General features: G+C 46.8%; 1 protein-coding gene across 4 annotated transcripts in view; it reads right to left on the bottom strand.

Annotated features, from left to right (window-relative positions):
- Window positions 1-4,298: 4,298 nt before the first annotated feature.
- The window catches only part of LOC139767229 (uncharacterized), a 35,839-nt gene continuing 24,379 nt past the window's right edge, over window positions 4,299-15,758 (bottom strand). For 2 of the 4 annotated variants that reach the window (XM_071696371.1, XM_071696372.1), the window contains exons 10-13: window positions 9,426-9,565; window positions 8,686-8,738; window positions 7,322-7,568; window positions 4,299-6,965 (exon numbers count right to left, since the gene is read on the bottom strand). In XM_071696371.1, the coding sequence (XP_071552472.1) occupies window positions 6,908-6,965; window positions 7,322-7,568; window positions 8,686-8,738; window positions 9,426-9,565 (498 nt within the window). In that variant the 3' untranslated portion in view covers window positions 4,299-6,907. The remainder of the gene's footprint in view (window positions 6,966-7,321; window positions 7,569-8,685; window positions 8,739-9,425; window positions 9,566-15,758) is intronic. The other 2 variants (XR_011717016.1, XM_071696373.1) reach the window with 2 other exon arrangements.

The raw sequence follows: 15,758 nt of genomic DNA on the forward strand, positions 1-15,758 counted from the left end.
AACGAGAAGAACAGTAACAGCAAGAGAATGAATAGATATTAAGAACGAAAATAAGGATGAAGAACAGAAGAGAAAACGAAGAGAGAGCAATCATGATGAAGGAAGTAAGGACACGACCCGTCCGTCACTTGATGTCGTCTGTCTGATTTCTTACGAGTGTGTCTGCCGGGGTCTGCTTCGGCTGTGGTGTGAGTGTGCCACTGCTCCTCACTGTGCTCCGTCGTGTCACTTACTCTCTCTCTCTCTCTCTCTCTCTCTCTCTCTCTCTCTCTCTCTCTCTCTCTCTCTCTGCCATGGTCCCATGCATCATCTCAGGATGTCATCTTCCCTGCCGGTCTTATCTACTTTATGGTCTATCATTGTTTGTTGGCTTCACTCCTCCCTGATACCAAGAGTTAGCAAACCTCAGGTCCTCCCGGCCGCCATGATAACCAAACATCTTATCTGTTACCTCACATCCTGTCTTTAACTCTGCCTCGATAATTTTTACCTGTCCGAGATGTTCGGCCTGACGTGGCTCTGATAACGAGGACCAGCAAGTGTCAGGCATCTGCATCAAAGACGCCATAAGCAACATGGATTTATATATTCTTGAGACATCCACACGTCTGGCTCTTGTATATACATCTTATGTTTATATTCTCTTACTTATATTTTCTGATAATCATGTACACCTTTGAATATGACATTACAAGAAAATTTTCTGTAATTTCCTCCTATGAATTTACATAATCAATATATACGACACACACTGGACAGCCTCAGAGTTTGCAACGACTTACTAACGCGTCAGCTGAAGTGGACGGTTTGGGAAGACGAGGATTACCAGGTGTTGCTACCCGAACCAGGGACGAAGCTGTCAGCCAGGGACGAAGCCGTCAGCCAGGGGTGAAGCTGTCAGCCAGGGACGAAGCTGTCAGCCAGGGACGAAGCCGTCAGCCAGGGGACGAAGCTGTCAGCCAGGGACGAAGCTGTCAGCCAGGGACGAAGCCGTCAGCCAGGGATGAAGCTGTGACTCAATCAAGGGCGAGACCCGAGTCAGAGGCGAACCTTGAGTCAGTCAAGGAGGAAGCTCAGAGTCAGATAAAAGCATTTGCTTTCCGTGTGTGTGTGTGTGTGTGTGTGTGTGTGTGTGTGTGTGTGTGTGTGTGTGTGTGTGTGTGTGTGTGTGTGTGTGTTTGTGTGTGTGTGTGTGTGTGTGTGTGTGTGTGTGTGTGTGTGTGTGTGTGTGTGTGTGTGTGTGTGTGTTGAGCTCAGGGTTGATCCCTATAGTAGGACAACTTCGACAAAATCGGGAGCTGCAGAGGAGAGCTGGCCAGGTGGGAGACGGGGTGAAGCGAGGGAGAGAAAGACCAGGAGAGAGCAAAGGAGGAAGGGAGAGGGAGTGAGGGGCTGAGGGGAGAGTAAATGTGGGCAGAGTGGAGGGTGAGTGAGGGGAGAGGGGCGGGCACTTGAGATAGCCTTGGGTGAGATAGCGAGGCTTGGAGATAAGGTCCTGCCATGAATCATCTCTTAAGCTGCCTCGTCGGAAGCCAACCAACCCCCCAGCCAGCCAGCACCCCAGCTATCACCCTTGCCAGTCCCCCGGTCACCTGGGGGATCTTGTGGGCAGTACCGTGAGGGTCAGGCCTGATACAGGTACTGACGATGTCCAAATGTTCATCAAATTTCAGATCAGTAACGTTGCTGTAACGGCTGTAATATTGACCACAAAAAGGTACAGAAATATAGAAGAAAAAAAAAACAGTTTAGCAGATTCAGTTTACCTCAACAGAACTTCAGACTGAAGTTGATGATGATGGTGATGATGGTAATGATTATCATAATCATTACTTCCATAATAACACTAATGATGATAATACTAGATTATAATAATCATTAAGATATGTCATACGAGAATAATACAAAATAAGATTTTATATAAATGTTTTTCAAAGATTTTAAGGAGCTGCATACTTTCAAAGTATTAACACCTTAGTTGCTGTGTTGACACTTAACTCCCAAGTGACTTTGTGTCAAAGTTTTAACAGCATAGTTTCTCTGTATCCAGGGGAGATACGATAATACGGTACTGTACCTAAACAGATGTATTTTATTGATGGATACATAGGATGTTGATACAGGGATGAGTCATGATTGGTAGTTGAGTCTTGACCCTGAATTACCTCGGCAGTTGTAGTTACTGGTCTCAAACTACCCCGGGAACTATAGTTACTACCTCCTCTGTAACTGTGATTACTGTTTACTGACCCCGAATAACCCCGGGAGCTGTAATTACCATGAGGGAAGATGCACTACGAAGACAACACAGCGGAACACACACACACCAGCAGACCAGTGGGTGTTTTCATGGTTTGTTTATGTTGGTGGAGGAGGCGAGGACCGTACACAGAGTGTGGTAGGTACGCAATGGTCAGCTTAGGGAGAAATACCTGTTGACTTTGTGTGTCACTAAGGAGGCGCTGTTATTGTCAGTCGTGCACTTGGAGGGAAAGTATTCATCAAATCTGTTCTTAAACTACTTTCCGCTACTGTTATTAGTGATTTATGTGTGTTAACCATCCTGTTGAGCAAGCAGTACCTTGCGTTATTGTGGTGTAACGTTGGTCCGCAGTAACACGTTACGTTGGTCTGCAGTAACACGTAACGTTGGTCCGTAGTAACACGTTACGTTGGTCCGCAGTAACACGTTACGTTGGTCCGCGAGCTTATATGCATGAGAACCAGTGAAAATGTTTAGTTAACGCGTCGCTCACTTGGTGGTCATAGAAAAGTCAGAGTTAGACAGGCTACTGGGAGATCGGTCATCCGCCTTCGTCTGCTCTGATGCATGAGTGATGTACACCTGCTTACGGACGAGCAGGCTTCCTCTCCTGCCTGCTGTGGACGAGGGCCGACGTGCATGGCGGGCTGGAGCCCCAGGCGGGTGGGACAAGATTGTAAGAAAGTGATGCTCAAGACACGTCTGCACACTAGGGCGATACCCTCTATTCTATAACCCGCAACTGTGGTCGTTGTTGGTACCATTAGTGTGAGGCGTGAGAAGAGTGCGATACCACATGAGTCATGAAGAAGATGTTCACAAGATCAGCGAGGAAGACGATAGCAGAGTTGCGCTCAGCAGGAAACTAGCAGAAAGAACGCTAAATTAGCAGACAATAACTCTGAAATAGCAAGAAACGCTTGATTATCGCAAGATACGCGAACAAGGCAAAGCCATGATGCTGGATGTATATTGAATCAAATAGAAAGAAAAAAGTGATTTATCTTCATGTTAAATTAGATAGGAAAAGAGTTCGTCATAAATAAGATACAGACTGACCCAGTACATATACTGACATGGTTAACAAGGAAATGACTGGAAGAAGAAGAGTCAAGTCATATTTAGTGATCATGTTTTCTCTCACTTAAGTTAGATCTACGTAAGAGATAATTTGGACCAACATGAAGTGTGTCTGATAAGTGAATTATAAACAAGAATATTAAGTATAAGTCGCATATAGTAAGCAAGAATATTAAGTATAAGTCGCATATAGTAAGCATTATATAGGAAAACTTATGTTGAAAACTATCATGGTATACCCTTGAATATATGGTATACTTTATATGACATGGTATGCTCGTAGAATAATGGGAAGCACATAAGTGACCACAGACCGTGTCGTGTGTCAGGGAGAAATGTTAAGTTCTCATTACAGTCGGGAAAACTTGTTACGGTCCTTCCCTACAGCTGAGCAAACTGCCTAGAATTCATTATATATATTTTTTATTTATTCATTTATTTTGCTTTGTCGCTGTCTCCCGCGTTAGCGAGGTAGCGCAAGGAAACAGACGAAAGAATGGCCCAACCCACCCACATACACATGTATATACATACACGTCGACACACGCACATGTACATACCTATACATCTCAACATATACATATATATACACACACAGACATATACATATATACACATGTACATAATTCATAGTCTGCCTTTATTCATTCCCATCGCCACCCCGCCACACAGAATAACAACCCCCTCCCCCCGCATGTGAGCGAGGCAGCGCTAGGAAAAGGCAACAAAGGCCACATTCGTTCACACTCAGTCTCTAGCTGTCATGTATTAATGCACATTATATATATATCACCTGACTAGGACATCAGTGTTTGTCTAAAGTGAGAAAGATATATTTTGTTTATATCAGAGATCATCAGGAACACAATTATTTTATGTTTCCCACGTAAGATAATTCCTGTAGTGGATAACATTTGTAGTTTTTAACCAGAATTTAGGGGGAAAAAATCTTGAAATGTCTGAGAAATTCAGAAAATTTAATTTTCGAAATATAGAAATGATCCTAAATTCTCTCCAATAACTTTGGGAAAGTTTCTAAAACATCTTAACATTCCCACTGAAGAAATTATATTTCCATAAAGTGGAAAAAAAAGAATAAGTAGAATCAAATAAAAATCTTATGACTCTTACAGACTAAACTTCGTGACTCAACCACTGTTCCCTTAGCAGTGTTACTGTACGTAACGTTCACGAGTAGTGTTACTGTACGTAACGTTCACGAGCAGTGTTACTGTACGTAACGCTCACGAGCAGTGTTACTGTACGTAACGCTCACGAGTAGTGTTACTGTACGTAACGCTCACGAGTAGTGTTACTGTACGTAACGCTCACGAGCAGTGTTACTGTACGTAACGCTCACGAGTAGTGTTACTGTACGTAACGCTCACGAGTAGTGTTACTGTACGTAACGCTCACGAGTAGTGTTACTGTACGTAACGCTCACGAGTAGTGTTACTGTACGTAACGTTCACGAGTAGTGTTACTGTACGTAACGTTCACGAGCAGTGTTACTCTACGTAACGCTCACGCCAGCGTTGCCAACCTGCTCTCGTGTACATCTTGTGTATAAGCGGACCAGATGGTCGTCAGTAGATTATAACAATATATACAGATATGTACATCCTCATAAAATCAACACAACCACAAGTTATAACACACACTTGGCTCCTCAAACCTTAAAGATAAATCAGCTGTGGACATTGTACATCATGTGTTAACACTAACAACATTGTACATCATGTGTTAACACTAACAACATTGTACATCATGTGTTAACACTAACAACATTGTACATCATGTGTTAACACTAACAACATTGTACATCATGTGTTAACACTAACAACATTGTACATCATGTGTTAACACTAACAACATTGTACATCATGTGTTAACACTAACAACATTGTACATCATGTGTTAACACTAACAACATTGTACATCATGTGTTAACACTAACAACATTGTACATCATGTGTTAACACTAACAACATTGTACATCATGTGTTAACACTAACAACATTGTACATCATGTGTTAACACTAACAACATTGTACATCATGTGTTAACACTAACAACATTGTACATCATGTGTTAACACTAACAACATTGTACATCATGTGTTAACACTAACAACATTGTACATCATGTGTTAACACTAACAACATTGTACATCATGTGTTAACACTAACAACATTGTACATCATGTGTTAACACTAACAACATTGTACATCATGTGTTAACACTAACAACATTGTACATCATGTGTTAACTCTAACAATATTGTACATCATGTGTTAACACTAACAATATTCTTCAAAACCCAGACATTCACCTCAGAAAGATGAACTTCCTGAAGAGCAAATATTTGTACTAAATTCCTCTCTCTCTTACAACATTTGTACAGAACTCACCGGTGAAAAAATAATTATGAAACGTTGATTTACATCAGCTCTACCATCAACTATCCATATAATTCATTATGAAGATGCCCTTTGTGGTTATAAAAGAATTACATTGAATGATTTTTCAACAGAAAGAAAATGTTCACTTTTTGATTATATTCTAAACACGCGTCTTAAAGATAACCGTAAAATAATCTTACTTAGAATTATATATTCCAAGTAAATTCTTTTTCTAAAGTCACAAAAATAGAATAAGTCTTGATGTTTCTTACACAACATATAGTCTTATATTTCCTGCTACATATTAGTACACATGATGCATGGTATTACATTATTGTCTTGTTTATGTAATGCTATGTTTCTGTAATCCCTGGTGACGTCTGCAGGGCTGCTGGGTACAGCTCCGATTACTGTAGCTGTTGCTGGGTACAGTTCCAGCTACTGTAGCGGTTCCTGGATACAGTTCCAGCTACTGTAGCGGTTCCTGAATACAGTTCCAGCTACTGTAGCTGTTGATGGGTACAGTTCCAGCTACTGTAGCTGTTGATGGGTACAGTTCCAGCTACTGTAACTTTTGCTGGGTACAGTTCCAGCTACACATAGCTGTATCTTCTTCACATTGAGTACAATCTTATGTTCTGACGATATATAGTTCAGCTGCTTCCTTCAGCTGTGATAATGTTGTTGCTTCTTCTTCTTCGCCGACATGTTACTTCGACATCTGTGTACTGCCAGTTACTGGCTATCGTGAGATGTAAAGACCTGTACCTGTACCTGCAAGTTGTACCTATACCTGCCAGCTGTACCTGTACCTGTACCTGCCATCTGCCTGCTGTACCTGTACCTGTACCTGCCAGCTGTACCTGTACCTGTAAATTTGGTGATCAAGACACAGTGGCGCTGTTGTTCAAGACTTGTATGTGTACCTTTACACTTGGTAGTCAAGCTTTAGACTTCTGACTATAGCTGTGGGTTTGCATCTTAGCTGTAGACCTGTAGCTGTAGCTATAGTGTTGTACTCCTGGGCTTGTACCTGTAAGTGTACACCCCCATCTTTAGCTGTCGACTTGTTTCTGTGATCTTAGCTGTGACTCCTAGTTAGCTGTGACTCCTAGCTGGCTGTGACTCCTAGCTGGCTGTGACTCCTAGCTGGTTGTGACTCCTAGCTGGAGTGTTCGTATTTGATGTTGGTGTCTTCCAGAGGTTCCAGCACTGGAATCCTGGAAAGCAAGAGAACAGTGGTTGAGATCTGACCAGCTGGAAGGCCAGGCATAGCGTTACCAGTGGCCTCGACCCTGCACCGCGTTGTGACGCGTGGGTGGTTGTGAGGGGCAGCGTCACAACCCGGGAATGTAGGGACCTGCTCACCATGTTCCGCCATCCATGGTTCGAACCCCTCCCGGGATGCCTCACTTGGTGACAGTCTGTTGTTTTATTGCAAATGTTACTCTACCGGTGAAGAAATATTAATGCGAAACTGCTGGGAAATATATTGAAAAACCATATAAGATATATATGAATGTGTGTGTGTGTGTGTGTGTGTGTGTGAAAAAGAGAGAGCTGGTTGTGTACTCACTGTTTCATAACCTGGTGTGAGAGGTGTTGTGAGTTGGGCAGCACGTGTTGTGGTGTTGATGATGGTGAGGGGTAGGAGGTAACCAGCTGGGCGGTGGGGGTCACGTGGTGAGGCAGGGGGTGACCCGTCGCCGTCAGCAGGTGGGCGGCCGCCGCTGCTCCCCCCTGCTCGTGGTGCAACGTCGCTCCCCCTCCACCATAATGATCAGCAGCGTGGTGGTCGGCGTAGTTCGTGATGACGGTGGAGACTGTGGGTGGAGACCAAGTGTGCATCAGAACACCTGACCAGCCGGCCCACCGCCTGGCTGGCAACATACGTACTCACTGTGAGTTGCCTCAATCATTACATAAATTGAACATCATCGATAGATATATGATAACTGACATTACATATATATACACACACACACACACACACACACACCACACACACACACACACACACACACACACACACCACACACACACACACACACACACACACCACACACACACACACACACACACACACACACACACACACACACACACACCATACACACACACACACACACACACACACACACACACACACACCACACACACACCACACACACACACACACACACACCACACACACACACACACACACACCACACACACACACACACACACACACACACACACACACACATATATATATATATATATATATATATATATATATATATATATATATATATATATATATATATATATATATATATATATATATAAAGACTGATCAGTAATCACTTATAGTTGACTGTATTTGTTGTAATATAATTGATTATTTCAGAAGTAACCAGTTGGTGTACCACATCATATATGACTGTCTTATAATCATACCACATAAGGTAACACAGTGTTACCGAAGATAGGCATAGCAGATATTGAGGTACAGTGCTGCCATAGACAGCAGATAAAGATGTACAATAATACCATAGACAGCAGATAAAGACGCACAGTAATACTATACATACAAAAGATATTGTTGCACAGTGCTACCATACACAGCAGATTAAGAAGTACAAACCTACTATAGACAGCAGAAAAAGAGGCACAGTGCTACCAAAGACAGCAGATAAAGAGGTACAGTACTACCACAGACAGTATTAGCTGGTACAGTTCCCTCAAATACAGGAGACATCTCGCCTGCTGGTGCACAGAGAGTGAGGGAAATGTACAGACAGTGACAGGAGGCGATGACAGTGAGAACCAGAGAGCGTGGGAGTGACGGAAGACATGTGAAAAATGACCTGTAGTGAAGGAGTGAGAGGAGGCTGGTGAGCGTGTGTGAGGTACAGCTAGTGAGTGAGAGAGAGAGAGAGGCAGGAGGACACTTACCGTAGGAGGCTGTCTGGTGAGGCTTGAGGGAAGAGGGCGTCATGCTCACACTGCTGGACACGAGATTGTGGTTAGTGGGGTCATAATGGTAGGGCGGGTCGTGGTAGCAGGAAGGCATGGCACCACACACTGTATACTCTCCTCCCACAATGTTAACAATACCAATATCCCATGTTTACTCTACCATCTTATACCATCAAACTGAAATTCCTTTCTGCTTGCTTCTCACTAACGACTTCCTTCATGATGTTCAACCAACGAACTTGTACAGGAATCGTGACACAGAGGGAAGTGGTAAACAATACGATGAGACATATTTGATCTTCAACATCTTAGTTTTTGACCAACCAAGTCTAGTGAGTTAAATACCACACAACGTCACTGTGGTGAACTGTAAGTCCTTGTGGTACTTACCTCGGTGACCTGAAGACCTTTGCTAGGGGGAGAGAGAGGGGTACGGAGGCCTCATACAGCTTGTCTTAACCTGGGATACCTGTCTCACCTAGTGCTGACCTGGTGAGTTGCCGTAGGGTTTGAGGACAGGATGCTGCTGGAGTGGACCTGCACCCTCCAGTACTGACCTGGGGAGGTGGCGTAGCTGCTGGGGAGCTGGTACTGACCTGGGGAGGTGGCGTAGCTGCTGGGGAGCTGGTACTGACCTGGGGAGATGGTCTAGCAGCTGAGGGAGCTGGTGCTGACTTGGGGGTGGTTTTATAGTGGCTGGGGGAACTGGCACTGACCTGGGGGAGGTGGCGTAGCGGCTGGGGGAGGGCTGCTGCTGCTGCTGGGACGAGGAAGAGCTGGAGGAAGAGGAACTCTTGGGCTTCCTCTTACGTGTCTGGATGGGTCCTTCCTTCTTCATGGTCAGGGGCCGACTGACCTGTGGGAGTGGAAATGAAGAAACAATGAGGAGAGTCGTAACTAGGGATAGATCGGTCGTAACTAGGGATAGGTCGGTCGTAACTAGGGGTAGGTCGGTCGTAACTAGGGGTAGGTCAGTCGTAACTAGGGGTAGGTCGGTCGTAACTAGGGGTAGGTCTTGAGAATGTTCAAGTGTGGTCGCTCTTGTTGGACTGGCTAAATAATGTTACTTCTTCTTGTACTGTAAAGAATTGGTTGTATGTAGGAGTGTTGTGTTGTCTTGTGGGAAGCGTGTCTTTATGTGATCACACATTCCCTGTCACCAGGGGTCAGTCCTGATGGTGAGCCATAACACTTTGCAACATACCACTTTGTAACACATTACTGTTACATTATGTGAATAACACAACAGTGCCATATCATTTGTATGTAACACCTGTCTCACCATCTGTCTATAACACCGTCTGTTTGTAACGCCCGACTGTCACACCGTCTCTCTGTAGCACCCGACTGTCACACCGTCTGTCTGTAACGCCCGACTGTCACACCGTCTGTCTGTAACACCTGACAGTCACACCGTCTGTTTGTAACACCTGACTCACACCGTCTGTGTGTTAGGTTGTGACATCCTTCCACCTTCATCGGTCGAGAAGAAGAAATTTCATTGTCATGATTTAACCGGAACTGCCGACTGTTCCCTCCACACTCAGACCAGTCAGTGAGGCGCCAATCAGAGCTGCACTAATCAGATCGTAACGAGCAGTCAGGGTAATTAAGCCATCATGATGAGGGTCAGCCATCACAGGACACATCAGCAGACGAGGTGATGTTGCTTGGTATCAGAGTCGGCGATCTGGGCCCCGCCCCACATGATATCCTAACGACAAACGACCAGTAACAATCCATCAGCTCAGTAACGACTGCCTAATGACCGCTAAATGGGTGGTTAACGATTGTGGTGGACAGATGACCCTTCCAGTCGGGCCAGCACCATCCTCCTCCAACCTCTGTGTTTACCTTCGCCAGGTCGCTTAACCCCACGATCCTACTGACGATATGTTTGTCGTCGTCTTAGCTCGAAATTCAATGAAATGAAACTTTACCGTGGCTGAGCAGCTCGGGAGAAACTTTAAATCTGCTGGGTATTCTGCCACTGCTGTGTTGCTGGAAGGAAAAAACGAAGATTTAGAGAAAACCAAACGCGTGAGGAGTGAGTGTGTTGGGTGGTGGTGGATGCGCATCAGACCGGGTGGTCGGACCGGTATCTTGGTCGACCATCAAGCCTCAGTATTTCCTCCACATTTAACACTTGTGTCTCCATTACTCGACGTCTTCTTCGTGCCAGTTAACAGGTCAAGATATACACTTGTTATGTTTATATTTAACGTTCAACGATAGCGATCCACAACGGATGATTGAGGAATGAAATGAAACATAGTGAACGCGGTGCAGCGCCGCCAGCCCACCTGGGTGTGTGTGTGTGAGTGGGCACCCCGCCCACCATAGCGGTAGATCCGGGGCGATAACTCGCCTGGCCACCACCAGGGGGACAGCCGACAGACCTACACGATATATGGCTCTGTTATTGGACGCTATTACTACGCTCTACTCTAGCCCTTTATCGCCGCGCGACGCCGCTAGAATGAAGGAGATCAGACGACTCTGCACGCCCCATGCGCTGTCCTGTCGTGTCACCGTCCCACGACGTGTTCCCTGCCCGATCCTCAGACGCAGCAGCCACACAGCGCTATAATGATGATAGCATAAACATGTAAGAGTCAAAATCCAATCTCAGAGTATACGTTAACAGCATCAAGAGACTTTAGTACACCAAAGGTCGAACCAAGTACCGCAGCCTTGTAGACAGTGTGGTAAAAGGAGCATCAGAGAAGACTGGGGCTTCCTGTGTGCAGGTGGGTCAGCACACATGGCCACATGACATGGTAGTCACCACAGTATGAGACCACATGTAACCTCTCTCATCACAGGATGAAATGTATTGAAAGTTCTGAAACCTTTCTGAGGGAGAGTAGTGCCTGGTGAAGTAGCCCCCCCCCCACCCCCTGCCTGAGGTCTTCATAATCTTGTGGCACACATTGTTGTTGTTGTTGTTGTTGTTGGTGAAGATTCTCCAGACCTGAGCCTGGCACCGGCCCTTATCTTCAGACGGCCCTGGCTGCCCTTGGGGCGAGAGGCAAGAAGAAAGGGTTGCCAGTAGCGAGACTGATGAAGATATGGTTCCTACCATGACCATCATAAGATATGGTTCCTACCATGACCACCATAAGATAGGGTTCCTACCATGACCACCATAAGATAGGGTTCCTACCATGACCACCATAAGATAGGGTTCCTACCATGACCACCATAAGATAGGGTTCCTACCATGACCACCATAAGACATGGTTTCTACCATGACCACCATAAGATAGGGTTCCTACCATGACCACCATAAGATAGGGTTCCTACCATGACCACCATAAGACATGGTTTCTACCATGACCACCATAAGATAGGGTTCCTACCATGACCACCATAAGATAGGGTTCCTACCATGACCACCATAAGATATGGTTTCTACCATGACCACCATAAGATAGGGTTCCTACCATGACCATCATATATAATGACCAACTTCACTCAGGTGTCCACAAGCACACTGGCTCACCGACGAAAGGTTTTGACTTTAAAGAAAAGTGGATTGTCACCTTCCATGAAATTAGCTCTAGTCTCCTATTCCACATGATATTCTTGCTGTTTCATGAATGTTCATGCGTAAGTTTCACGGATTATTTAAGTCACATAATTCCAGACTTCCTCCTCCTCGTAACATAAGTTGGAATGTCCGTTGATCACAGATGTGTGTGTGTGTGGTGGCCCCACTGGTGGACGTGGCTAATGGCTTGGTCAAAGTGGCTGTTTCTGGCGGCGCCACAGGTGGAGGGATGTGGCCGTCCTGATGAGTGTGACACGTCCGGCCTGGTGACACGCGTACTCCAGGGGACCTCACCTTCACACACACACACACACACACACACACACACACACACACACACACACACAGATGGGGCCGCACTAGTATAGAACAGAGTTCCTCCCTTGCAGTACAAATAGGAAATGCCACACACACACACACACACACACACACACACACACACACACACACACACACACACACACACACCTGACACTTACTTAGCTACTACAAACATGAGACACTTATAGTGGCACTAAGCACGACACTTAACACCTACACAGGCATGCCTCATCACCCCCACAGTGCCCCGTCACCCCCACAGTGCCCCGTCACCCCCACAGTGCCCCATCACCCCCCACAGTGCCCCGTCACCCCCTCAGTGCCCCGTCACCCCACGTATCTTTACGATCCTCTTCCCTTGACCCGGTCGGTCATGTGATGACATCATCACCTGGTCACTACCTGTGTCCTCACTTGGTGTGGTACAGAGAGGCGGCACAGAGGGCCAGCTGGCCACAGAGAGGCAGGGTAACACAGAACATGTATGTATTCCATCGTTCCACAGTATAGTTGCTTCCCCAGGATCCGTACCCAAAATATCCATTAAGACACAAAAACATTAATTTCTTTGTTGTTTTTGTACGATATTGATCACTAGAGTTATATGAATTGCCTCACGTAGGAGGTGTCCCGCCCCACGTAATGGTAGTGGTGGTGCTCAGGGCCAGACCTGGCAGGGCCATGCAGGTCCCTCCCTGGCCAGTGTGGCCCTGACTGAGGCCAACCCAGAGCCAGGGTATCAGGCGTTCCTAAGGCCCGTCTCCTCCCCCAAGACGCAAGATGTCCTTCCACTTAAATCATCCACTTTTACTTTAGATTTACTCAGTTATAGCGAGTGTTGGGTGATAATGTTTCCTGCTGTGCTACATTTGCCACAGAGGTAATCCTGTGAGCTGTGATCTTGCCAGGAGACCTGCTGTGTTGTGGTTATGGTCACCTACCCACATATTCTCGCGTCCTGCCTGAACCTTGCCTACCCCTCCAGCCCCCCTGCCCTCATCTCTCATTGCGCCCTCCCAGGGTGTACTCCAGTCCTCCTCCTCCCTCACCCATCCCACTGAAGCAACTCATACATACTCAGTCCCACTGGACACGTCAGGGCCCTGGCCTCCCACTGTGCCACCACCCTCCGCAGTTCCCCTCCGTCAGGCCTTCCCCTTATCACGCCTGTCCCTGGCTCTGATCCACCTCTAATCAGGGTCACGTCCTAATTGCTCTCTTAAGTCCTAATTGCACTCTGATGTGTATATTGCTCACTTAAGACCTCGAGGAGGAGGAGGAGGAGGAGGATCAAGAAAAAAATAGGAGTTAAGTGGTGGGGCGTCAATGTGTGGGAAAGTGGCGTTGATGTGAGACAAAGAGTGCTGTGTGTAGTGCTGGCGGGCGGCCTGCAGGATGTGATTGAAAAGCTTGTGTGTTTATGTTCGTATGACCGTGGGTATGTGTGTCTTTGTGTATGTATGAATGTACGTGTCTGGGTCCACAGTACACCCAGCTGTTCATCCTCCCCAAGGGGCTGGTGGATAGAATGGGTACCCGTCATAGGCAAGTGTGTGTGTGTGTGTGTGTGTGTGTGTGTGTGTGTGTGTGTGTAGAAGTTAAGACGTTGATCATATATACGTGGGAAAGAGACGGGTCACACGAGTGTACAACTCTCTCCTCGTAACTCACCAACAGTAATCACACGGTCCTCGACCTTCACACAACCATGTCAACAAAGACCATTATCCCTTTTTTTATGACGGTGAATACGACCCTAAAAACAGTCCCAGGTAAGGCCCAGCCACCTGCACAACAAATGGACACCAATTAGCTAATAGCCGTGGCTGTCAGAGTCCTGGTAACGACCCGGGACCTATAATGACGCTGGTAATGAGCTGAGGTCAGCAGAAGGCTGATACCAGAGATAACGTGTGGTGACCCCTGGAAATGATCAGGTTGATGACGTCACGTCAGTAAAGGCTGGGTTATTTTTGTTTTGTTTTGTTGTTTTGGGAAGGCCATCAGGGGTCCTGGACACCGCTTGGCCGTATCGTGCACAACTGGACGTCGTGTGATGTCCTTCATGTGGATGGAAGGTGATAGTGTGGTGGTGGAGAGCAACGCTGCTCCTTGTTAAGTGGACGGGGAGGGAGGGTGTCAGACAGACAGATGTCCTCGCCATTACCCTCAAACCCTGACAGCATCACCGACCAACACTACATCTTCTGCCATCGAAAGTAACCTTGGCATCACCAACATCTCTGCCACCACTGCCACTATCACCATCCTTGAAACTACCAACATTACTGGCACCACCAGCAACACCAGACACCCATGCCACCACCAGACAGACGCCCCTGCCACCACCAGACAGACGCCCCTGCCACCACCAGACAGACGCCCCTGCCACCACCAGACAGACGCCCCTGCCACCACCAGACAGACACCCCTTGGCATCACCAGACGTTCCTGCCACTAAAGCGTACCATTAGTTTTCCCCGAGAAATCTGCTTCAGAAGACTAACACAGCAGAGAGACCGGACCTCTACAGCTACCTGTAGAAGGCGTTACCTTCCTGATGAGTGTATCTTCCTCCTCGACCAGGCTACATCATCAGCCGCAGGTGTGGCGAACCGGAGTCCATCGTTTTGGAGGCAGAGACTTCCATCTTACCCAGCCTCACCCGACCCTCCCATGAAGCGGCATCAAACCTTAGGAATGATCACTTCATCCGCCAGAGGCCCCCCTCACCCTGACACTCCCTGCCTCCAAGCCCCAACACCACCTGCCTCCAAGCCCCAACACCACCTGTCTCCAAGCCCCAACACCACCTGCCTCCAAGCCCCAACACCACCTGCCTCCCAGCCCCAACCCAGCTGAGTCAGCACATAAAGTCGCCAGACTGCTACACAGCCACGAGGTAGAGCTGCACCGATCCATTGCCCTCACCCCGACTCCCACCTGACGGTGTACAAGTTTTGTGTTTACCTGGTGTTACACACACCAGTACTGCCGCCTCCACAGACCCTCAGCGGTCTGGTGACGTGAAGACCTCCTGTAACACCCACTGCTGCCTCGTCTGCTTCCTGGATTTCATCTGTCGCATCGTGGGGAGACGCAAGACCTCTGTGGCTCCCACATCCACTCTCCAGTTGTCATGCATAATGTACCAGAACTAGATCCGCTTATATTA

This window comes from Panulirus ornatus, chromosome 59 (genome assembly GCF_036320965.1).
Source record: "Panulirus ornatus isolate Po-2019 chromosome 59, ASM3632096v1, whole genome shotgun sequence".
NCBI classification, from domain to species: domain Eukaryota; kingdom Metazoa; phylum Arthropoda; class Malacostraca; order Decapoda; family Palinuridae; genus Panulirus; species Panulirus ornatus.